At 38.4% G+C, this 24,369-nt stretch overlaps 1 protein-coding gene and 1 long non-coding RNA gene across 3 annotated transcripts; one reads left to right on the top strand and one right to left on the bottom strand.

Annotated features, from left to right (window-relative positions):
• The first annotated feature begins 264 nt into the window (after positions 1–264).
• On the top strand, positions 265–21,399 carry LOC124128482 (semaphorin-5A-like). Of its 2 annotated transcripts, none has more exons than XM_048386319.1 (3): positions 265–458; positions 2,185–2,284; positions 21,328–21,399. In XM_048386319.1, the coding sequence occupies exons 1-3, from the start codon at positions 278–280 to the stop codon at positions 21,329–21,331; spliced, it is 285 nt and encodes a 94-aa protein (XP_048242276.1). In that variant the 5' UTR covers positions 265–277; the 3' UTR covers positions 21,332–21,399. The 2 variants fall into 2 exon arrangements, with proteins under 2 accessions (XP_048242276.1, XP_046347868.1); XM_046491912.2 differs by lacking the exon at positions 21,328–21,399 and adding an exon at positions 2,403–2,974.
• Positions 4,467–10,673, bottom strand: LOC124128054. Its single transcript, XR_007218756.1, has 3 exons — positions 10,530–10,673; positions 10,155–10,236; positions 4,467–4,626 (listed from the first exon to the last, which is right to left on the bottom strand). It is a non-coding gene; the product is annotated as an uncharacterized LOC124128054 (long non-coding RNA).
• Positions 21,400–24,369: the final 2,970 nt, after the last annotated feature.

Below are 24,369 nucleotides of genomic sequence, written 5' to 3'. Positions count from 1 at the left end.
ACTCACATCATTTGTGTCACTTATACGTTTGTTAGATGAAAGAAGGTAGAGTAAGCAATAAAATGTCATATACTAATAAATAAAAATACTTAACGACAGTTTTTTGCCATTAAAAGTATGCTTTCGAGAGGTTAACAATTAACCGTTTAAACAATTACTGCTTTACGACACGGAAAGGTAATTCTTGCTCTCCCGAAAAATGTAAATCTCACCGCCTGTTTAATGGCTTCTTACAGACAAGTTTATATTATATTTTTTTCCAGCAATTAACGGCGGGATGTCGATTTGGACATCATGGAGTGAAGGACCTTGTTCGGTCACATGCGGCTCGGCATTCCAGAATGTAAACAGAACAAGATCCTGTACAAACCCATCACCCCAATATGGCGGTAACGACTGCAGCGGACCTCGTTTTGAATCTATGAAGAGAACCTGTACTCGGTTGCCAAGTTGCCTAAGTAAGTATGCCTCGGTGGGGATTCAGGGACGAATAAATCCCCAGTGAGAGAGTATGCTTTTACGCCGCTTTCAGCAAAAATCCAGCAATATCACGGCGGGGGACACCAGAAATGGGCTTCACACATTGTACCCATGTCGGGAATTCAGGTCTTCGGCGTGACGAGCGAACGCTTTAACCACTAGGCTACCTTTAAACGTTGAGGTCGATTTTATTGTTTGTTGATGTCCGAAAAGCGTTCGATTTGATCAACCAGAAACTCTTGTGGTATTCAATTATAAAAGTATGGAATAAACGGTCGTTTATTGGTGATTGCGAAGGATTCATTCAGTGTACTGTGTTGAGACCCTTTCTGTCCACGATGTTTATCCTTGAATTACAGTATATGACAGTATATAAGTTTTTCAGTTTGCAAATATGCCAGTTAACTTTGTATTTAAATGCTCGATATTAAGATAAAACTCATTCTTCTTTACCGTGTGGAGATTTGGGGTTGCAACGCTAGTCAAAGTGTCGAAACTTTTCACACTAATTTTGGTAAATATGTATCTAGTACGGCGATATTGCGAGATTGGCTGAACGTTGAAGATATGGTTTGAATGTGGATATATGAAGTGTGTTAAATAATGGTGTACATCCCCGACAGGGTTTATTGTTAACGAAGACGGTTGGTGAATTTAGTAAAATTACTTGGGCAACTCATGCTCAATATTTACTCGACATTTATGGACTTTTTTAAAGATATTATTCACACGGTAAGATATCATTGAATACAACTTTCTAAAAAATTGCCGTATACAGTGCATGTTAAGATTAAGTGAATTGCATATACGGAGTAATCTGTACAGAAAAGAGGATACTGTTTATTCACAGCATTTTCTGCTCTATTGAGAACGAAGTTCATTTTCTATTTATCTGCCCGTTTTACAGATCGTTGAGACAAAAGTCTAATCCTGTAAAATTTTCTGTCAATACCTTTAGCAATATCTTAAAAAGCAAAAAATAACTGTAACGAAGGACGCTCTATTACCACAGACTAAGACTACTTTTATACCCAAGTATTGATTTCAAAGTTATTGCCTGATTGTGTGTTACTGTTTACAACTGGAATGCACATGGACCAATGGCCTCCCATTCAGGAATAAAACAGAATAGTTATAATGATCATTCGAAACATCTATTGAACGCGAAAATACTATTGAATTATCGATCGAAAAAATGAACGTTCATTTTTCAGTAGGTTCCTCTTGAAATGCCCAGAACTGCAAAACAACATCGTCTGGTTCTTGTTGACATAGAAGGAAGAGGGCAGAATTATTGAGATTTATAATTAATCAATAAATTTCTCAGCGGGAGAATAAACCCCTAATACACAGCCACGAACAAGACAAACTGCACGTGGCTCTCTGAGAGGGAGTATAAATCCCTAGGCCTCATACCCAACTTCGAAGCCAAAAGCCCCACACCTTTACCGAGTCAATGAAACTCACCTTACCTCCATCGAACAGCTGTTAACTGTCAGTTTTGGATTTGCTTTAATTCTTTTACAATCTCATATTATAACATGACGGTAAGTTAAATTCGATGTAGTTGTATCACTCGGGGTCCACGTGGTTTCATGTGTCCCTCGTTAGGTTTTATACCTAACGCCTGTATCCTGAGTGATACTGCTACAACTTGTGCAGCATAACTGTTTTGATCAATGTGTGTCATGGCATCTAATTCAGTGTCGCCTATAGAGAGTGGTGTCATCGGGGGAGCAGTAGGAATTGCGTTAACGTTTTTGCTGATTGGTGGACTGGCCACATGTCTGCTACGAACGGGAAGGTAACTACACGCATTTCATAAACGTTATACGTTCGATATGATATTAAAATCATTCTTTGAGGAATAATTCAAGCATTAGAGTTTATATAAGACTTTCCGCCATACTTTACTGTTTAAGATTGACATGGAGATCATCTGCGTGCACAGATTCTGCAGACGGGAGACACACGACCGATACAGGTGACACTGGGCAGATTCATGCACATGCGCATGTGTCGGGTGTTACTGCTCACGACTACGCTGAACTGAATGACCTCACAAGAGAGAGAGGTGCGATGCCAACGTATGAAGTCATACAAAATCCAAACAGAGTATAAGAGGGCTGCAGATCATCACCAACCAAAGTTAGGCCTTTATACTCGGGTCCTTGCATGGTGACTGACGCCACTTATGCTACCTGCATGACACCCCAGCAAGAGACAATGTGTTTGCTATGCAATGGTTCAAACATACATAATTAGATCAGAATCAGAATCAGAATTAACTTGTTCTTTGATTGAAACATTTTGGAAAAAAATATTACCAATAATCGATATACCTGAAGTTAAACCATTTCCGATCGGAGCAGATATTCCGATTTATATGCATTGTAACATGATGATTGCGAAATTCAATCAAGGAGAATAATCCAGAACTCGATAGTCCAGCTATATGACGGCGGTCTGTAAATAATTGAGTCTGAACCATACAATCCAGTGATTTACATCATGAACATCGATCCACGCAAATTGGGATCGATGACATGCATCAACCAAGTCAGCGAGTCTGACCACCCGATCCCGTTAGTCGCCTTTTACGACAAGCAAAGTCGCTTTTTATGGCAAGCATGGGTTGCTGAAGAACTATTCTACCCCGGATTTGAATATTAAACTGGTCATACTTTGTTGTGTGTTTGTATTGAGAAATACTGCTGTACATCTCAAGAAATAGTGGATATGACATTCCTTCACAAAAGAATTGTACACAGCAAAAAAAGTGTAGGTTTCCGTCTTCCGGAAACCTTCCGGATACCTACCCATTTTGGATCCGGCCCGGATACCTTTCGGAAACCTTCCCAAAAAAATGTCAAAATTTGGGGGGTGCATTTTGTTCACTTAAGTGTGAAACACATAAAAAAATTATCTTGAAAATACGAAGAAATTTGAAGGTTGCTGAAGGCATCTGGTTGGTTTCCGGAAGGTTTCCGGAAGGTATCCGGATGCAAATTTTCTCCATGTCTTGTTTCTGGTTATTAATGTTAGCCTGTACATATGAGATAGCTGTTGTAATATTCTGTGTTATTTTAGTTGTAAATATCCTCCTTAAACTGAGATATGTGGGCATGCAATGTTCACAAGTTCGATTCGCGACATGGGTACAAATGTGTGAAGCTTATTGCTGGTGTCACCCACCGTGATATTGTTGCAATATTGCTAAAAGTGGCATAACACCATTCTCACTCAGAAAAAATGGAAAGTCATTGGTTATGTGCTTTGGCAACTGGCCCTGGTGAAATTAAAAGATTAGTTTTTGAACGGTATCAGTACTTGTTATATATGGACAGTGTAGTTTCATGGGAGTACGAAACACAATACAATTGTCCCAAATTGGTGCCTAAGACTAATGTCATCCATAAAAAATCACCTAAATAAAGCACAGAAAAAAATATCAATGTTATTTGATTACTAGCTTGGAACTACAACTTTTGTTAAGTGAGCTGTATTCATAGTCGGAAAACATTCAGGGCATTAGTATATTTTATATTTGTTCAGCACCTATGTTATGGCTGATCAGTATCATATTTCTTTATGCTTATGAAGCAAAACAAATAATGTTTTTGGAAAAAAAATCATATTTATTGATTATATGACATTTCAGTGGTAAATATCACAAAATGAAATTTGATCAAGCAAGAAGAGGAACTAGCATAAAGTAACCAGTGGTGTTTGCAAGAACTTACAGAACAGACTCTTCAATGCAATTTTCTAAATAAACACATTAGTCAAATCTCAGAAGAATTTCATGGAAGAAGAATATGTAAAGTCAATTATGTTTCTGCAGTAAACCACAAAAGTCATTCAGATTTGTATAGTCAGAGTCGGTGTACACAACCTGGACATAGTCACAGTGCTTTGGCATAAATTCATTCAGACTTGATAAGTGTCATACTATAGTCACTATACTATAGTCACTATACTATAGTCACACTGATGTGGCATTATTCATTCAGAATCATCACTTTCTGATGTGAATCTGTTGGTTGTTATCGGGAGGATTGTTCATCATCCGGCAAGTCCCTTGTCTGACATGTCTGAGCAAGATCTTCTTAAATGTAGCTGGTGTCAGATTGTGAAATCCAAGTCCTGGAACAACTCATAACATTTTTAGAAACTTGTTATTCAAAAATTATGAAACACATATTTACAAATGTAAAATGTTGTTTTCTCGAACAGTGGGGCATTGACAATTTATCTTGCAACTGATATTTAACCAATCTTTGAACATGTAAATAAGCCATTGCAAACAGAAAAGTGTTCAGAAAATACAAAAATGTATCCGGTCTTCAAAAACAATACCTTAAACGCCACACGGTTCACCTGAATTTTGCTTGAATGTTTGCATTACATCAAAATATATGGAAGGGTAAACAAGACAATGCAAAACTAAGTTACATAGGTTCTTATACATAAAAACAGAACTATTCATAATAATCAAAACTTCAATCAGACAGGTCATGTAAGTGATCTCAAAATACAACATAATGAGCGAGTGAGTTGGTATAGTTTCATGCAGCTCGTTAACAATATTGCAGCTATGGGCTTTACACATTGTACCCAAGTGGTGAATCGAACCTGGGTTTCAGAGATCGTTTTACCCACTAGGCTACCCTAGCACACCAAATACAAAAGAAAGTACATTAGGATTTCAGACAATAGATATTCTCACCAAATTCATTCATTCATTATTGGAAGCTATATTGAAATTCAAATTTTGACAAATTAGGATGAGACTGTAGAAGTATTTATCTAAGTTATTATGGATATTTAATATCTACCGTTAATTGGTAGTCCGACACAGACAGTGATAAGAAATTCAACTGAAAAGCACAACCTGAACCATCAACTAAAAACTATGTATATTACATTAAAGGGGCCGGTCATGTATTACCGGTGTGTTCTCATTCATTTCTGACACTACCCTCCCTGAAAGAAAATGCAAAGCACTTTATATTTTATTGTCTATTTTTTCATAACCCTTTTTACATGACCGGTCCCTCCCCTAGAGACTCTCACATTTTTTGGGTGACCCTCCCCGTTTGTTCTGATCTGAATTAAAATATTCATGGCAATATTCTTGACTAAAATCATTATCATATTTTTATCATATTTTTTATCATATTTTTATCATATCTTATCACACCTTATCATACCTTATCATATCCTATCTTTTAAAAAAAATAACTTTATGAAGATTAACAATAACATGCAAATCTGCCAAAAATATTGGTCTGGCAAAGTTTAAATTAATCATGATTACTGTTATAAAGTTTTGGATACATCGTCTGTTTCTAAATACAGTGAAACCCAACTTTGACTTGCATGACATTATTGAATCATCGACCCAATGTTCTTTATGCATTGATATGCATCTGCACAGAGTGGTCAAAGTCCTTGTCTGACACATAGTGTGCTACAAGGGAGACATCTGTTTGTGTCCAGCCAAACTGTCTGATAATCTCAAGGGCTGCCTTGGTAGCATCAAGGGATGGAGCTAATCCTAAATAAACATAAAACAAGTGACATCATCTTTTCTACAGAACACATGATCAAAGCCTGCCCCACCTTTGATGTTTATTACCTTGCTACTCTAAAAAAAGCTAATTAGCAAAATGAACTCAATGTCAACTCATTGTGGGCTAGGGATTAACAGGGCAATTAGTGTCGTGTGGGTATTAGCACTTGCAATTGTCTGTTAATTACTTAATTGAGTAGTGACGGCTTAGTCAGTTGTGCATTTACAACCATGCTGACTGCTATTCAACCTATCAAGTCAGTTTACTATGTAACAAGCTTCTGGGGACCAAGGAAATGTATCTTGCTGGATAACAGTTTTTTTTCTACTTTATGAGATATCTGATATATAATAATGACAGTTTTGATGTGCATTTCTTTGTTTTGTTCACTAGGATGATTAGTAGTGATGGTATTTGAATTAGACACTATTTATTCCAAAAGAGGAATAGGGTTGGTGAAGAGGCAAAGCTTATTTGAACACAAAGACATTTAACAATTAATAAACAGAAACTGTACAAAAATCAGATTAACTGTTTAGATTAACTGTGCCTACAGTTGAAACTATCATGATGCAAATTTTCACTGAATCAAAGTCATATTTTTTCATGACTCAGATCAGGTTGTAATGATTTAACTTGCTAATCTCAAATGACCCATCCCGACTTATGGCGCTTTTTATGATTTGGTTTGGTTTGTTGTTTTATGCCGCACTCAGCGATATTCCGGCTATATGTAAATAATCGAGTCTTGACCAGACAGTCCAGTGATTGACATCATGAGCATCGACTCACACAATTGGGATCAATGACATGCTTCAACCAAGTTACCAAGCCTGACCGCCACCCGATCCCGTTAGTCAACTCTTTAGACAAGCATAGTCGCCTGTTACGGCAAGTATTGGGTTGCTTTATATTTGTGTGTCCAAATTACGCGATTATTAGAAATAATATGTATTATTATACACATGAATATGATATATAAATGGCTTAATATGGTAATGTTGAAAATTATGTACAGGAAAACATTGAAAGAATTCATCGATACATGCATTTGTCAGAATCTGTTAGATTTAATCAATATGGTTTCATACTTGAATTATCTACTTACAATTTAATAACTACATTATTGCTTAACTGATAGTATTGAACTTTATTGTAACTAATACTTTTTGTGTATTTGATAAGCATATATATAGGCAATCAGATTGTTTGCAAATCCATTACATTTTGAAATAAATATGTTCAAAACACATGTAGTAGTACATATTATTTAGAAGATGGCAATAGTTATGACATGAAAAGATGTAATGTGTAGGATTCTCAAAATGGTATCCACAACGGCAGGTAGTAGAAACATGTTGTGTTTGTTGTTTAACACAATATTCCAGCCATATGACAGTGATCTGTAAATAATCGAGTCTGTACCAGACGACCCAGTGATTGACAATGTGGGCATTGATCTAAGCAATTGGAGCAGAATCGTGAATATTAACCTAATGAAGGAGTAAGTATATACACAGAAATTTTGTGATCCTCATAATAAAGAAGTTGACATCAATACATTTCCTCCTTTAAGTCCTTATGTGTATCACTTGTAAATAACTTTCATAGACTTCAGGAGTATATCTGTGATACATGTGTACACTTAAATAATTTCACTGCATCCTTACCTGAGGCAGGAATCGATAATTTGACAGAAACCGTAGTCAAATTTATAGCCAAATACAGGTATTTGAAGATTTTCAGTTGTGGCAACACTTTCAGTAAATCCCATACAGTATTTGATTTGTAGTAGTAAACTGTTCTGGTATTTTCTATTTGTAGCTGTAAAGAAGTTCCAAAATTGTAGCGAGCACCTGCACAGACATTAGGAGAAACAAGATGACATATATATTGACCCATTTGTAAAATTTACAAATTTTATCAATAAAATAGTTCCATATTGGTTGATTTATTTGTTTTAATGTAAGGGCAGAAATAGCATCAGTTATAACTGACAAAAATCTCTTGTAAAACCTTTCAACATGTTCAAATGATGCATCGAAAGGCCACTGTGAATAATTGTGATCTGACAGCACCATGTTAGGATTTTTAAATACAGTTTCAGCTTGACATTGAGTACTTTAAACTTCAAAGCTTATAATATATTCACAATAAGTTAGCTGCGTCTGCCAATCAGAGTCGGCGAGTAAACTGGAGTAGGGAGTTAATTTCTAAGGTAAACTTGTTTTAACGTTTCACAACTATTTGTGTTTGTATGAGACGATGTGTGTTTAATTCCATATATTTTACTTCAAAGCATGTTATCACAATAAATTGAGTCGCGTATAGGATACGTTGGAGTAGAGGCTAATTTATAATGTAAACTTGTTTTAACATTTCACAATTATTGGTCTTTGCAAGTTATCAATCCAAGTTTAATTTCATTTATTTTACCAAGGTAAAAAAAATAAGGTGCCATTTTCGCCAAGTAATAATCGCCGTTTTCGCTTTCGGCAAGGGTTTTGCCAATCGGTGACGTTTTAGCTATAACCCGCTTATTGCACATTATAAGTTTCAATATATAATCAATTTAACCACTGGAATAAGTAAAAAATGAAATAAAAACGATATAGAAAACAAAGGTGCTTTCATAAACAAGCACTTGATATAAAATGCGCAGCCGCAGGCAATATTTAGTAAACAAATAATTAAAACTGTCAACATTGCTGGGCTTATGCAAAAACATAGCGTGTGGAGACGATAGACCACTGAAAAGAGCATATATATGTACACCCAATGACCCCTGACATCACAAGGCATTATTTTGCCAGTGTGTCAGGAAACAAAATACTACAAATTACATCAGAGGGTGATGTGACCTGTTTGAAAAGTTTGTGGTACTGTATTCTAAAGGTAGGCCCAAGATTCTAGACAATCCAGTGATTGATATTGTGAACAACAATCCACTCTGTCAGATGGTCACTGTCAGATGCCATGAACCAGGTCACCGAGCCTGATCACCCGATCTATTAAGTTATCTCTTATGGGTGAGGCGAAAACAGCACCTTGTTTTGGCAAAAAGGGCTACTAATTGTCGTTGTCTGTTATCTGGAGATGTTGTGATGTTGTTGGCAGAAAGGGGAGATATATATGAAATTTCTATAAAATTACTATTCATTTCCTACTTACTAACATAAATATGAAATATATAGTATACCTGTAGTACAGTTTCAGCTTGACATTGAGCTAATCTGAGTGAGTGAGTGAGTGAGTATGGTTTTACGCCGCTTTTAGCAATATTCCAGCAATATCACGGCGGGGGACACCAGAAATGGGCTTCACATATTGTACCCATGTTGGGAATCGAACCCGGGTCTTCTGCGTGACGAGCGAACGCTTTAACCACTAGGCTACCCGACCGCCCCTGAGCTAATCTGAGTAAAGCTACTTAAATCTTAAAAGCATGTTATCTTTCAATGATAAGTTTAGTTGCACCTCCCAATCAGAATCATGAGTAAATTTGAGTAGAGGCTAATTTCTAACTCTAATTTTAGGTGATAAACATTTCACAATGATTTGTGTTTGCAAGTTTAATTTCATTTATTTTACTTCAAAGTAATCAAAGCATGTTATATTTTCACAATAAGTTCAGTTGCATCTTCAAATCAGAGTCGGCGAGTAGAGGCTAGTTTCTAATGTAAACCTTTTTGAACATTTCTCATTTATTTGTGTTTACAAGTGACCATGCGAGTTTAATTTCATGTATTCGGGCATGTTCAGTACCAAGGTAAAATAAATAACAAGGTGCTGTTTTCACCGGGCAATAGCAGGCGAGGTGCCGTTTTCGCTTTATAGTATAACCCTCTCTTAAAACTAGCATAGGTTGATGGGGACCAATTCCAACCCTGAATCCCCACATGAGTGGGTATGGTTTTACGCTGTTTTTAGCAATATTCCAGCAATACCACAAGGGACACCTGACATGAACTTCACACATTGAATCGAACCTTGGTCTTCAGCACTTCAACCACTAGGCTACCCCACCGCCAAAATTCCCAACATGATAAAGTTGTCATCATGGTATTCTTCAACAAGTTCAAGTGAAAATATCCATACCTTTCAAATGTCTTTTCTTCCACTTCACTATGTTCACTGTTGCAAAACTTCTGTCATTTAATTTGTTCTTGATTCTTGACACCTGCAAAAGTAAGTTTAGTCTATAAACCATTCTCACAGATTGGTGAGTACCACAGATTGCTTTGACGGTACGATATGAACTAAGAAAATGAGTCACATTAGATTTAAAGGAATATAAGTAGGCAAACATATTTCTACATCATTTACATTAGCAAGGATTAACATAAGTAAGGTAGATTGCTTATCATACAAAAATAAAATCACACATTTACTAACATATATAAAACTGAATAAGTGGCTTACAGATGATAAATAACTTTAATACGTGATCCATATTATTCACATATTCCTCACCTGAATCAGAGATCATGTAACAGTCTATATGTAATATGGTCTCTGTCTGAATATGTCACGTCTTCAGCTCCCTGCATGACATCAGCTGCAATCGCCAATTTTGACGAGGTTGTGAAACATTTCTGCTGTAGGATTATTACGTCCGCTGGGATATCCCTTGTCACACTGCCTTATCTAGGCATGGTAGGCAAACACATATTCCATACACGACGTAGGTATAATTCCTAATACACACTGTCGAAATCCCCGCGGCTCCCAATATGGCCTGTATGAACTGTAATCGGCCAACCTCGTCTCTTTCCGTAACTGCTTCAGAAATGACCGCTCGTCATTCGTGACCAACTCGTGTTATTCCGGGACAAGCAAGTCTACCCATAATTCCCTGTATGGCCGAGGGCGCCATTTTGGAACACAAATGTAAACAAACACTCAAACCTCGTGTAATCGATGTACACCGTGATGCTTGATTGCGATATGCCTACCTCGTGTATCGATACATTGTTCTCAATCACCTCTAACACGGAAATCCCGGTCTAAATCCATCTGAGCCATTCACAACGAGGACGTCAAGTATTTCGAAAACTCGACTGACAGCCGAAGGAAGAGCAGCTTGCGGATGCCAGGTACGTAGCAGGGCTTCGAGACATAATGTTCCATGATTTCTATACAGAGATCTTATGGAATGGATTGATTTAGATATATTCCTGATCTCCATGTTACTACTGTAAACGTCAAGGGCCTTTTAGTTTTGTTGTTTTCGGAAACCTTTTGTTATCATTATGATCAAGTGTTTGTTGTGACATGGTATTTCTATTTGGACTTGCATAAGAGCTACAGGGGCAGGACTTTTAAGGGTCGTGTCCTTATTCTCAACATAACGCTGGGATTTGATGATGAGGGTTAGTTACCAAGGGTATACATCTGGCAAAGTGCATGTCAAACAAAATGTGGCATTCAATTCCAATCATGTGTTGCCACCTGAACCACCTGAAAGTGAGATATGGATTACAATGAATAATGACAGCTTATCAATCTCTTAACAAATTCGCACTGAAACATTGAAAGGATAAAGACAAGTTAGTTGTTTTCTGTTTCAGCATGTTCAGGGTTTGTGGGAGGTTCACAGACATCCTCAGGGGGGATACAAAGTATTGAGTGAGTATTTTTGTTTCAGATAAATACAAACTACATGTATTCATCATGGTATATTTCAATGCAATGTGAAACATCACACTCACAATAGTCCAGCTCTGTGATGGCAGCCTGTAAATAATTGATCATAGACCAGGCAATCTAGTTATTGTTATTATCAGCAAAGATCCATGCCCTCAGAGTATGATGACAACCTAGTCTGACCAACCAATTCATCAGTTGATTAGTGTTTGCAGCGGTAAAAACTAACACTTTCAGTCCACTAGTCCTAAAATGATAGCATATAGCAAAACCTTTAAAATGTCAAAATGACTAGTGCCAATTTCTAACCCTGGTGTTTGGATGTTGTGTTTGTGTGTGCATGTATGAGTGTATTTAACTTAAATCATGAATCTTATACTTGTTTCTCTGTGCTTTTACAATGTAACCCAAATTTTCTCGGGAATAATAAAGTATTCTCTTATTTATATCATTTCTGAACAAAGTGTCATATCAAGGTTAGATCTCTGTCAAAACAGTGCCATGGAAAAGCCAAACAAATAGCCTAGAAATAAAAGTAAATACTGCATTGCATTAATCTGCATTTCAAGAAAATTTGGCAATAATTCATGGAATGATATTCACCTCGGTGAGGATCTCTCTGCATTGTCGAACAAGTTATTTCCTATGTAATGTATGTGTTGAATGACCCTGACTTTGTTGTCTAAATATTGTTTTGACATTTGTTAAATATGGGGATAAATGTCATTTCTGAATGTTTGACATGAATTATTATAATTAGGGCAGTTCTAAGTCGGAATCACAACCGGCGTCTTTTCATTTGAATCAAATGTACAACATGTACAGTTTGGACATTTCTGTGATGTGAATGCTACTTATGTTTGTAGAATGTCGGGATGAATAAAAGAGACAGTCATCTGTGCAGCATCAATGCAATGAAAGACCATAGAAGAGCACAGTGGTAAATATTTTGAAATTATTCTGTTTGGTTCATATGGTTATTTTTGCAAATATTTCTTTAGTTTGTTCCTTATCGCTGTGGGCACGGATGTCCTATTATCTAAGGCACTACAATTTTCTGTGCAGAGTTGCATCTCTTTGGCTTAGCAGAAACCTATAGTCATGGGTTCAAATCCTGGTTCTACCCGATTATGTTGCTAGGTTTGTCAGCATTATACACATGCTCGTGGGATTCATCAAAGACCTGCATCACTTAGGGCTTTCTTCCCACATCAAGCTAACATGCGGTGATATATCTGGAATACTGTTCAAAGCAGTGTTAAAGCCAACTCATTTTTTTAACACTGCATCCAGCAATAGTTTGGCTATATGACAAGGATTGTAAACATATATTTTATCTTATCCTGACTCATACTTATTGCTTATCTCTCTCTCTTCCGAATAGGTAGTGGAAACGTCCTGTGCTGTTAACAGAGAAAACAGCTCACCCAAACGCACCCTCACTCTGCGCATGCGCACCGGAACCATGTGACCAAGCCCAGTAACTCATCACTCTCTCTTTTTCGCGCCATCTTGGCAGCTGGAAATTTTTTGCTGTGCATCGTAATCCAAGCTTTCCTTAAAAATTCACCCTTTTAACAAAATTGTTTGCTTGGATTATCTTCTGTGGTATTATATACATCATATCTAACGATTATTTTATATATTTGGCATTAGAATTTTTCGTTATTTGGACTTAAAGACAGCCCCGATCGACTTATGAAAACATGTAACCGATGTAAATTATGTGTTTCAGATTCGGACCCTCATCCAACCTGTACCAGCTGCACAGTACAGAACTGCACTGCAGAGAATAGATGCAAATTTTGCGCCCCCATGGGGAAGGAAGAATTTAGTTATTATCTTTGTGCAGTGCAGAGGAAAATGATGGATCGAAAACGACGTGAGTCATCGAGGAATTCGAATTTGATATTATTCAAATAACTCCCGCTGAAGATGATGCAGTCACCCTCCATCTTACTTCCTCGTCTACCAGTAAGAAGTCTGGAGGGTCTAGGGATAAACCTACTGAAAGTTTCAGTCAGGCGATCAATCTGCAACAATTAGCTAAAAAAAAGAGTGCTGCATCATCTACTTTGAAGCCGTCTTCCCCTAGGAGAGAGCATGTTTTTGCAGAGGTTATTACCTCAACAAAACCACGGACTATTAATCAACAAGAGTAAACACAGACGCCAGCGTTCGCGCAGGCTCCCGCCTTCGCGCAGCCTTCAACGTTTACACTGCCAACTACCTTCACGCAGCCTACCTTTTTTACACAAGGTACTTTGCCAACGCCTGCTATTAACACAGATATGATAGCAAATATCACTCAGCAAGTTGTAATGGCTATGCAACAACATATGTGTAAACAACCTGGCACGCAGTCGACTACCTCTTCACACAATAGCTCGCAGATGTCGCAGCCTTCATTTACGGCTCCGAATCCTAACGCCTCCTATCTTCTGCGAGAGGAGGATGTGTTCGAGCCCCCTCAAAATGACGACTCATCGGGGGAATATTACCCTTAAATCTATGAGGATCATGAATTATTGGCGTGGATTATAGATAGACTACTGATACCATCACCGTCAAGAAATTCTTCTCCCACTGATACATACTGTATCAAAGGGGACGATATAGACACACTAACCATCCCACCGATAAAACCAATCTCCAACATAGCAGAGAATCTTAATGTTTCTTTTGCGAAAGCCACGAAATCACAAGGACTTCCAACACCGAGCTTTAATTTTAAGAAATTCCCCATGCACGCCATGTCGCAACTTCTTCGCTCACCGGAGTTTGATGAGGATTACTCACTTATGTCAGACTCCAAAAGTAAAGCCTATCGCATTGAGGATAAGAAAATTGCACAACTTGACTACAAGACATGCATTCTTTGGACTAGCGATGTCACGCGCTATGAACGAAGCTATGATCTATGAATTAAAAGAGCCTCAGAACGACCGTGAAAGAATGTTACTTTCAGCGCTCGTCAATAAAAAGAAAAATCAAGAAATTCTTTCTGATCATATGAGTTCAGTGTCGGCAGGTTTAACACTACTACGACGACAAGGTCTTATAAATAATTCTAATTGGTCAGATACCTATACAAAAGAATTATTAAGACAACCCTGGGAGGCCCCAACCATTTTTAATGGTAACATACGGAAAATCAACAAAGAAGTGCTTCAAGACTCCAAAGATCATATGCTGATCAAGTCAGTTCAGACTATGAATTCTATGTATCGTCAATCCATGCAGAAAACCCATTTCAAAAGCCGTTTCACGGGCATTCAAAAAGCTAAAGAGAAACGCTCGTACAACTACAGAGGCGTGAAATCATCTGCCTTTCGCAAGTCACATGACACGTCACGTGATCGCGGCCGCGGATCGAGGGGATCCCGCAATTACCGTTGAAGATGGGCTGATGAACGACAGGGAACTCCCCCCCCCCCCCCCCCCAGCCGTTCATGTACAGCATTCCCCAATAGGCGGAAGATTGGCAAGATTTTGGATGAATTGGGACATTCTAGGAGACGAATTTGTTTCCAACATTCTAAGAAAAGGCTACGCCCCGACTTTATTCAAGAAACCCCCGTTATCTCGCAAGCCACCGGAAATACGTTATCGGAAAGAACTTTTGCCGAAGTTGACCGAAGCAATCAATTCACTTCTCAACAAGGGCGCAGTCCAGAAAATTCAACTAGAATTACTAACGCCGGGTTTCTATTCACCGATCTTTCTGGTTCCCAAAAAGAATTCAAACGAAAGTTTCGTTTGATTTACAACATGAGGAAATTCAACAAGAAATACCTCCCAAAACCGGAGAAGTTCAGAATGATTCATTTACCACAACTAAAACAGATGATAAGACAGCACAACTTTCTCGGAAGCATCGATCTACAGGATGCTTACCTACACATTCCCATAAAACGGACTTTCAGGAAATATTTACGTTTCCTCTTCAAAGGACAACATTACCAGTGGGCGGTCCCGCCCTTTGGAATTTCCACGGCCCCGTGGCTACTTACACGAGTGACCAAACCAATTGTGACATTTCTTCACAACAAGGGAATTCGTTGTGCTTTTTACCTAGACGACGGGATACAAGCCCATCAATCAACAGAGGTACTCAGACTACAACTGAATTTCACCCTGAAATTATAAACACAACTGGGTTGGTTAATAAATTTTCAGAAGTCCGATCTACAACCATCTCAGGACCTCAAATTTCTGGAGATCAGATTTCTAACCAATCAGAACCTCATAATGGTACCAGAAGATCGGTGGATAAAAATCAAGACTTGTTTGCCAACAGCAATTTACAAGAAAATCTCAGTCAACGAATGGCAAGTGATACTAGGCTTACTCACGTCAGCCCAAGCGTTGACGGTCCGAGGCAGACTACACTTACGCCCTATTCAGAGATTTATAAATCCATACCTAGAGTATCAGGATTTAAAACTGCAACTACCACAAACTTTGGGGAAACACCTCTAATGGTGGACAGTGAAATCGAACGTTTGCGCAGTAACTTGTTTAAACGAGCCGGATTACAACAACCACTTATTCGTGGACGCCTCACTTCAAGGTTGGGGAGCTCACTTCAACAGAGAAGTAACAGCAGGCATATGGTTAGAAGCAGAAAAGCTCTACCTCATCAATTATCTGGAATACGAGGCAGTAATCCATGATGATCAGAACAGACAATTCAACTGTGGCATACAATATAAACCTTCAAGGAACGACAAAATCGGAGACCCTCCTGAAGTTGACATTTCAGACAAATAGTAGACAATCTGAACTTAACAATAAAGGCAAGACATATACCAGGAGTGGCAAATGTCTTAGCAGACGCCTTATCCAGGCCAGCCAAACCATCACCGACAGAATGGAAGCTACACCCAGAAGCATTCCAACTGGCAATAAAAGAGAAAGGTTGCCCACTGATAGATCTATTTGCAACCAGATTCAACAATCAGATAACAACATTTGTATAACCAGTGCCAGACCCACTAGCTTGGTCAGTCGATGCTCTGTCAATATCATGGGAGGGACTAAATGCGTACGCGTTTCCTCCACCAGCCGTGATACCACAGATATTACAAAAGATCCTACACACAAGCAGCCTACAACTGCTTTTGGTAGCGCCTTACTGGCCGGCGAGAACGTGGTTTCCAGATCTCGTTGAACTAGCAGGGAATCCAATGTTAAAACTTCCAAACTGGCCAAATCTACTGCTACATCCTCACTCCAATCAGGTCCATCCAAGACCAGATCTATACCAACTTCACGTATGGAGCATATCAAGAGCAGTCTCGTTAAAAGAGGATATTCCATAAGAGCAGCTAAGGCAGTCTCCTTAGCACTTCGTAGATCAACGAGGAATCTCTATGATGATAAATGGAAAAGTTTTGACCAGTTTGCAACATCCAAGGGTTTTTCTGCAGCCAAAGCTACTATACCACAAGTAGCAGAATACCTATGTCACTTACGAAGTACAAGGAATCTTAAAGGTTCGACACTGGGCACTTATTTGGCCGCTATCAGTTCTGTACTGACAATGGCTAACGGGATAAAACTTACTAAAGTTCCCGAGCTGATAGCCCTACTCAGATCCTTCAGACTTGAGGACCAACAGAAAAGATTTAGAACCCCAGTATGGGACCTAAATATAGTGCTACAACACCTAACCCGTGATGCATACGAACCGCTCCAACAGGCCGACTTTGAACACCTGACGCAGAAAACCCTATTTCTTCTGGCATTAGCTACGGCAGCCAGAATGTCTGAAATCCACGCGATAGACTTCAATCCATCTCATTTGACAGTGGTAACAACTCATCAGCGCACCTTGGCTTAAGATGGGACCTTATTGCAAAGAACCAGTTACCAGGCAAACCAGACAGACAATTCCACATTCCGGCTCTTTCCTCCGTCTTTGGTGCAGAGGATACATAGGATTTACCACTATGCCCAGTCAGAGCCTTAAGATTATACCTACAAAAGTCTAAACCTAGAAGACAAGGTTTTAAGAGACTATTTATTCCTTTATTAAGGAATACACACACAGAGGTATCCAGAACAACTATCTCATTTTGGATGAGAGCTGTTATTCTCAGAGTATACAGAGCAGTGGGATTGGACCCCCCTTCAGCCTCCAACCCGCACGAAGTAAGAGCCTTAGCCTCAACTTTGGCACTTCACGGCAACTGCTCCATAACAAATATTATGGAAGGCTGTTTCTGGAAATCAGATACGGTTTTCGCCAATCACTACCTCAGAGACCTTGCTACAGAAGACTTAGCTGGCATTCACCAATTCGGACCATTAGTTGTGGCACAACAACTCACGAATCCTACCAGACGACATTAGAAGATCACACTCACCCAATATCACGTAGACTTGTTGACGTCAGGCTACTGTTCCATAACCAACGACTGAGAGTCCATGCCCCCTGTTTTACTATGTAATTCAGCACATGAGTGAGAAATGATTGTGTTAAGATTATTGCTCTTCTCTTAACACCCTAATCGTTTAAGGTGAACAATATTTAATCTTAGAAACCTTATAAATCCACAAATCTATATGATTTACTTCCATTTTGCTGCTCACAAAAAAGGAAGGTGGTCCCCAATTAAGAATTTACACAGAAGATTAACAACGATCCTATGGGGTTTATAGAACAGATCGACGTTTATCACACATACAGGTGAAACCCACCACCTACTGTGAGATTCAAGCAATAAGTATGAGTCAGGATAAGATAAAATATGTATTTTTTAGAGTAAAAATATCATTTATACTTATCCTGACTCATACGAATGAGTACCCTCCCGGCCTTCCCCTCTTTCCACTGATGTGTTTCGACCATTAAGTAGGAAATAAGAGAGAGTGATGAGTTACTGGGCTTGGTCACATGGTTCCGGTGCGCATGCGCAGAGTGAGGGTGCGTTTGGGTGAGCTGTTTTCTCTGTTCTTTGGGAACAGCACAGGATGTTTCCACTACCTATTCGGAAGAGAGAGAGATAAGCAATAAGTATGAGTCAGGATAAGTATAAATGATATTATTACTCTAAAAAATACATATTTTTCCATGTTGATGAGTTGAAACTATCACTAAATGACATCACTTAAAAAGATTCCCAGCATTCCAAGCCTAATTAATAGATAAGGTAGTGATTGAGTAGGCTCGTGGATCGCATGTAATCATACCACAGTGATGTGGGATATTGTCCATAATAGTTATCATCGGTTTGTCTGGACCGAGTTCATAACATTAATCACTGGTTTGTCTGGTTGAGATTTGAGATGTGATTATCTTAAATGTTTAGCATATAACAAGACTCACATATGATAACTTAAGTGATTTTGCTGCCTTCTATCTGTAAGTACATGTGGCAACAATTCTTTTTGATTGCTTAAATTTTTGTACATTATGCTGCAGAAACTGAAGTCCTGCTTGAGATCCCTGGATGAGTACTCCAGGTTGACAGTCTGGAAGGACCAGACAAGGGAGTCCTAAACAGAAGGTGCACCCCTTCAGATATCAGAGGTGATTTGCAGACAGCGACGACGAGGACCCTTTTTTTTCAATGGAGGCCGACCGAGAAGTTGTATGCCAAATGGTACTGGGACACACAAAGGCTGGTCTGCCTAATGTGAGAAGACCAACCAATGCCAAGCTTGAGTGGAATTCTTCCAGGACATTCAGGAAATTCTTGTCTTGAGCCATGTGGTAAACACTTGAAAGGAATGATAAATGGGACTTATTGTCTTTAAATGTGGACCCAAACACCAAATGGAAAGTTCACAATTCTACTAACACAATGCTACAGAGATAGAGTCCAACTGGTATCCCCTCATCCTGGTTCCTGTTCATCCATGACAATATAGAAAGAAAAGGAGTATTGAGGGAAAGTAAGTTCTCTGAACTGGTGAACATAATCCGTAGGTACTGTCAAGCGAACAGTTATCACACTCTGTTATGAGTATTGAAGAATAAGATGAAATTGCATACTGCATCAGGAACCATCATGTGAACACTGTTCAATGTGCGATATACTATAGGCATATGAATAAAAGAAATTGATAATTTGATTGTTGCTTATGTTTCATTTGCCAGCTGTGTAAATGGGGATGTTTCATGATTTTGCCTCAGTTTAATAGCTACACTTATCTTATGAAACCATGCATTGCTTGGGCATCTCAAGAATAAATAACACATGTTTCCTTTGCTCTGAAAACGTCTGATGACACATTGATCTGTTATGTCAAGGTCAAAGTCACAACCAGACAAAAAGTTTGTTTGTGGTCTAACTCTTACTTTGGGCAGGGGTCGAAGTTATACTACATTTTCCCCTAAATTGTCTTTTCTGCAGAAGTCTTAGTAACTCTTATACATATACTGGTTACATTACTTTCATATTTTTGTCAATGATATGTTGAATTCTACCAAAGGACTGCATATTTGGTTTATGTGCTGGATAGCTCTTTGAAATGTTTTTGAAATATTTATCACTGATATTGAAGGTCAAATTCACACTCAAAAGTGATAACTCATGAAGGGTTGAAGTGTAAGATCAAGGCAATAGTGAAGGGGTCATTCATAAAGTATTTCTGCAATTATGACTAAAATGCCTATTTCTGGAGATATTTGTGAAGTATTAAGCACATAGTTGTTATATTATTTGAATACACATATATGAGCAGTGGTTACAACTCCAGTGTCAAATTAACTCTCAATCCCTTTTAATAAAAGATTTCACAGTAACTGAGGAAGAGCTCACTGTAGTACCATAAAACTAGGGTGAGGCAAATTTCAATGAAGTTAGTATTTTGGATATAACAAGTACATGTACCGTTACAAATAGTCTTATTATCATCTCACTAGGACCAAAGGCCCAAGTGAGCACATTGTCAATGACTTTTTCTTTCTCTCAGTACAAACTGGAAGTCTGGACATGAAATTTAAGGATATCATTGTACGAGAACTGATGTTTGTTCATTAAATACCATTAACATCTGAAAAGGACAATATATGAAATTGAACAATTGTCTTTTCTCAAAAAATGTTTTAGGAGGATATTTACCATTAAAGTAACCCAGAATATTACAACAGCTACCTGAAATGCACATGCTAACATTATTTAGCAGAAGCAAGTCATGAAGAAAATTTGCATCCGGATTCCTTCCTGAAACCTTCCAGATGCCTTCAGCAACCTTCAAATTGCTTGGTATCTTCAAGTTAATTTTTTTATGTGTTTCACACTTAAGTGAACAAAATGCACCCCCCAAATTTTGACATTTGTTTTGGAAGGTTTCCGAAAGGTATCCGGGCCGGATCCAAAATGGGAGGGTATCCGGAAGGTTTCCGGAAGGTTTCCGGAAGACGGAAACCTACACTTTTTTTGCTGTGCCCTGTCTTGTCTATTTTAGTGACACTGTGATATGTCTTATTTTCTACCTCTTGACACTACCAACCTTGAAATATTTCCTTATTTAATTAACTTTGGTTCTTCTGTCACTGTATGAATGCAAGAAACGATTGATGTATCGGATGTAAATGTAGAATACGCATTTATTCAACGCTCCAAATTCGTAACCATTTTCAAACATTTAAAATGAATTTCTGTTTTCACAGTTGATGGTGGAGTGTCAGAATGGGGAGAGTGGGACATTCCGAGGTGTCCAACATGTGGGGAGAATGTTACGGGAGTATCATTAAGGCTGCGACAATGTGACAACCCAGTTCCGACCAATGGTGGATCATTCTGCATTGAACCAGTGCAGGAGATCGTCGACAGATCGCGTGAAGTCGCTCGTTGTCCAGGTATGTGTACTACTGTCAACTACCATGAAAATAGGAGCGGTCGGGGAGCCTAGTGGATAAAGCGTTCGCTCGACACGCCGAAGACCCGGGTCCGATTCTCGACATGGGTACAATGTGTGAAGCCCATTTCTGGTGTCCCCTGCCGTGATATCGCTGGAATATTGCTAAAGCAGCGTAAAACCAAACTCACCCACTCACTACCATGTAAATGCAAAATCGTAAATACAGTGTATTAGCAATAGCATAATACGTCGGAACAAAGCTGAACATTAAAAGGTGTTTTCTTTTAATCATTGTTCAAAGAATCTAGATTAACAATGAGGTTTTATTTGCCATTAGAAGCTTCGCTTTCACTTTGTAAATGTGCCAGTTAACATTTTATTTAAATTATTCGATATAAAGATGAAACCCATTCTTCTTTAGGGTGTGGAGATTTGGGGTTGCAACGCATGTCAGTGTTGAAACTTTTCATACTAATTTATTTATTTTAGACATTGGTAAATATGTATCCAGCACGGAGATATTGCGATACTGGCTGAATGTTGAAGATATGGTTTGAATGTGGATATCATATGAAGTGTGTTAAATACTGCTGTGCACTTATTAAAACGAATGATGACAGACATCCCCGACAGTGTTATTTGGTAAAGAAGAAGGTGGTTGAATTTGGTCATATAACTGGAATATTGCTGAGTGCGACGTTCAACAACAAACCAAACAAAACCAAATACAGTATAACACGGGCTGCAGATCATCACCAACCAAAGTGAGGCCTTAAATCTCGGGTCCTTGAATGGTGACTGACGCCAATTATACTACCTGCATGACACTCCAGCAAGAGACAATGTGTTTGATATGCATTGGTTCAAACTTAAAGCATTGTAACTTGTTGATTGCCAAATTCAGTTGAATAGAATAACCCAGATAGGTACAGAACTAAATTGTGAAATCAGTAAAAAACCAAAAAAAGGATCGATGAACAATTAACAAATGATCTGAACACATCGGATTTGGTCTACAGTCATAAAATATAATACAACTGGTCAAAATATTAGCAGCGGCAATAAATAATAGGCACTGTTACAAAAGTCAGTTCTTGATTTCACAATACGCAGCAAATAGTCGGAAAACAAAAAATCAAGCATTTGCTACACAATTGTCACATTTATTATTGATTATTTCTTATTATTGATAATATATGGACTGCTACCATATCACTGTGTTGACCATGTTGATACTTTGCAGTTGATGGAGGGCTATCAAACTGGACACCGTGGTCAATCGTACCCTGCTCTGTCACATGTGGAGTAGATGCCAAGACAAACCAGAGCAGACGTAGGGATTGTAACGCCCCTGCTCCGGAAGCTGGTGGCAAGAACTGCACAGGTCCATTGACGGAAACCAGTCAGACACACTGCAATGTTCCTCCATGTATTGGTATGTGAAGGCCAGTTTGCCATACAGTTTATACTTCTGAAGTGTACATGTACAACTTTTAGTTTAATTATCGGAGGACGAAACTGTGCCTTTCTGGTCATATGTCAACCCACAAAGATCATATGACATCTTAAGAGATGTATGATCATACGCAATCTTATGCATTCTCATATGAGTGTGAGATATGTGTCTGTTACAACTAGCAGTTAAAATACACATAACTTCTGGACGTGCAGAGCGACTGTCATAAAGATACCAGGAGTATTTAAACTTAAGAAATCAAGAGTATGACAAAGCTAAAGAAGAAATTCATATTCCTTGTATTGATCACATGTATTATGTACAGTAAACTACGGTTATAACGAACACGCTTATAACGAACTGACGGATATAACGAACTTACGTTTTAGTCCCGACTATTTGCTGTGGTTATGCTGTATATATGCTTATAACGAACTACGGATATAACGAACTAAAAATAGTAGGCCAATTGAGTTCGTTATAAACGTAGTTTACTGTATGTCAGACCAAGCCTTTTGTACTGACTTTCCAATGTTCATTCATCTTTGTAGAAATGATAGAAATTTTGTCCAGAGAAATAAAGAGGTATTGCATGAAACAATGAAACGATTTGCCAATTCCAACCACTAGGCGACGACGTTGTTGGCGGGTGGAGCCAGTGGAGTCCTGCAGTATGCACAACCACCTGTGGTCCAGCCCTAGAGGGAAGCATTGAAAGAAGCAGAAGTTGTATTACGCCGGCCAATAATATCAGCTGTATAGCCGAAATAACAGAATCCCAAATGGAAAACTGCGGCCTCCCAAAATGCCCAGGTAAATGTGTAGCCATTTGTAACTGTAACACTTTCATGTATTGCAGTCTATAAAATGTAGCCACCCTTCCCTGAGAAGTAACTCGTTTCATGTACACTCTCAGTGCTATATTTCCAACACCAAACTTTGGAAAAGTCTCTCCCCCTTGACTGAAGCAGCTCTGACAGAGCGAATTTGTATGTAAAGGATGTTGACATTAATAGTGTGTCTCCAAGTTAACAAAGGAGAGAATACGAATGGAATATCCAATCCGTCTCCAATTAACTTGCTCGTATGACACCTGTTCCCCAAATAAGATATAAAAACCATGTCCATTTTACACTGTTAATCAATCGCCAAATCATTTTTATGTTACTACATTTTGAAATACATGGAATATCCTGATAACATTATGTATCAATTGCTAAAGGCATCAGATAAATCGTCTCTTTGGTATATTTGACGAAAACTGTACAGGTGAGACATGGTCAGAACCAAAACGAATCATAGTGAATGAACAACACTGGTTTCATTTTCTGTGGCAAGCAGAAACATTCCTGATTTCACTAATGACAGCAAATAGTCGGATGAACACAACATCAG

This window comes from Haliotis rufescens, unplaced genomic scaffold, assembly GCF_023055435.1.
Source record: "Haliotis rufescens isolate VD_foot unplaced genomic scaffold, xgHalRufe1.0.p SCAF_6, whole genome shotgun sequence".
Lineage (NCBI taxonomy): Eukaryota > Metazoa > Mollusca > Gastropoda > Lepetellida > Haliotidae > Haliotis > Haliotis rufescens.
Note: the sequence above shows the minus strand (reverse complement) of the source record. Positions and strands in the feature narration are given on the sequence as shown.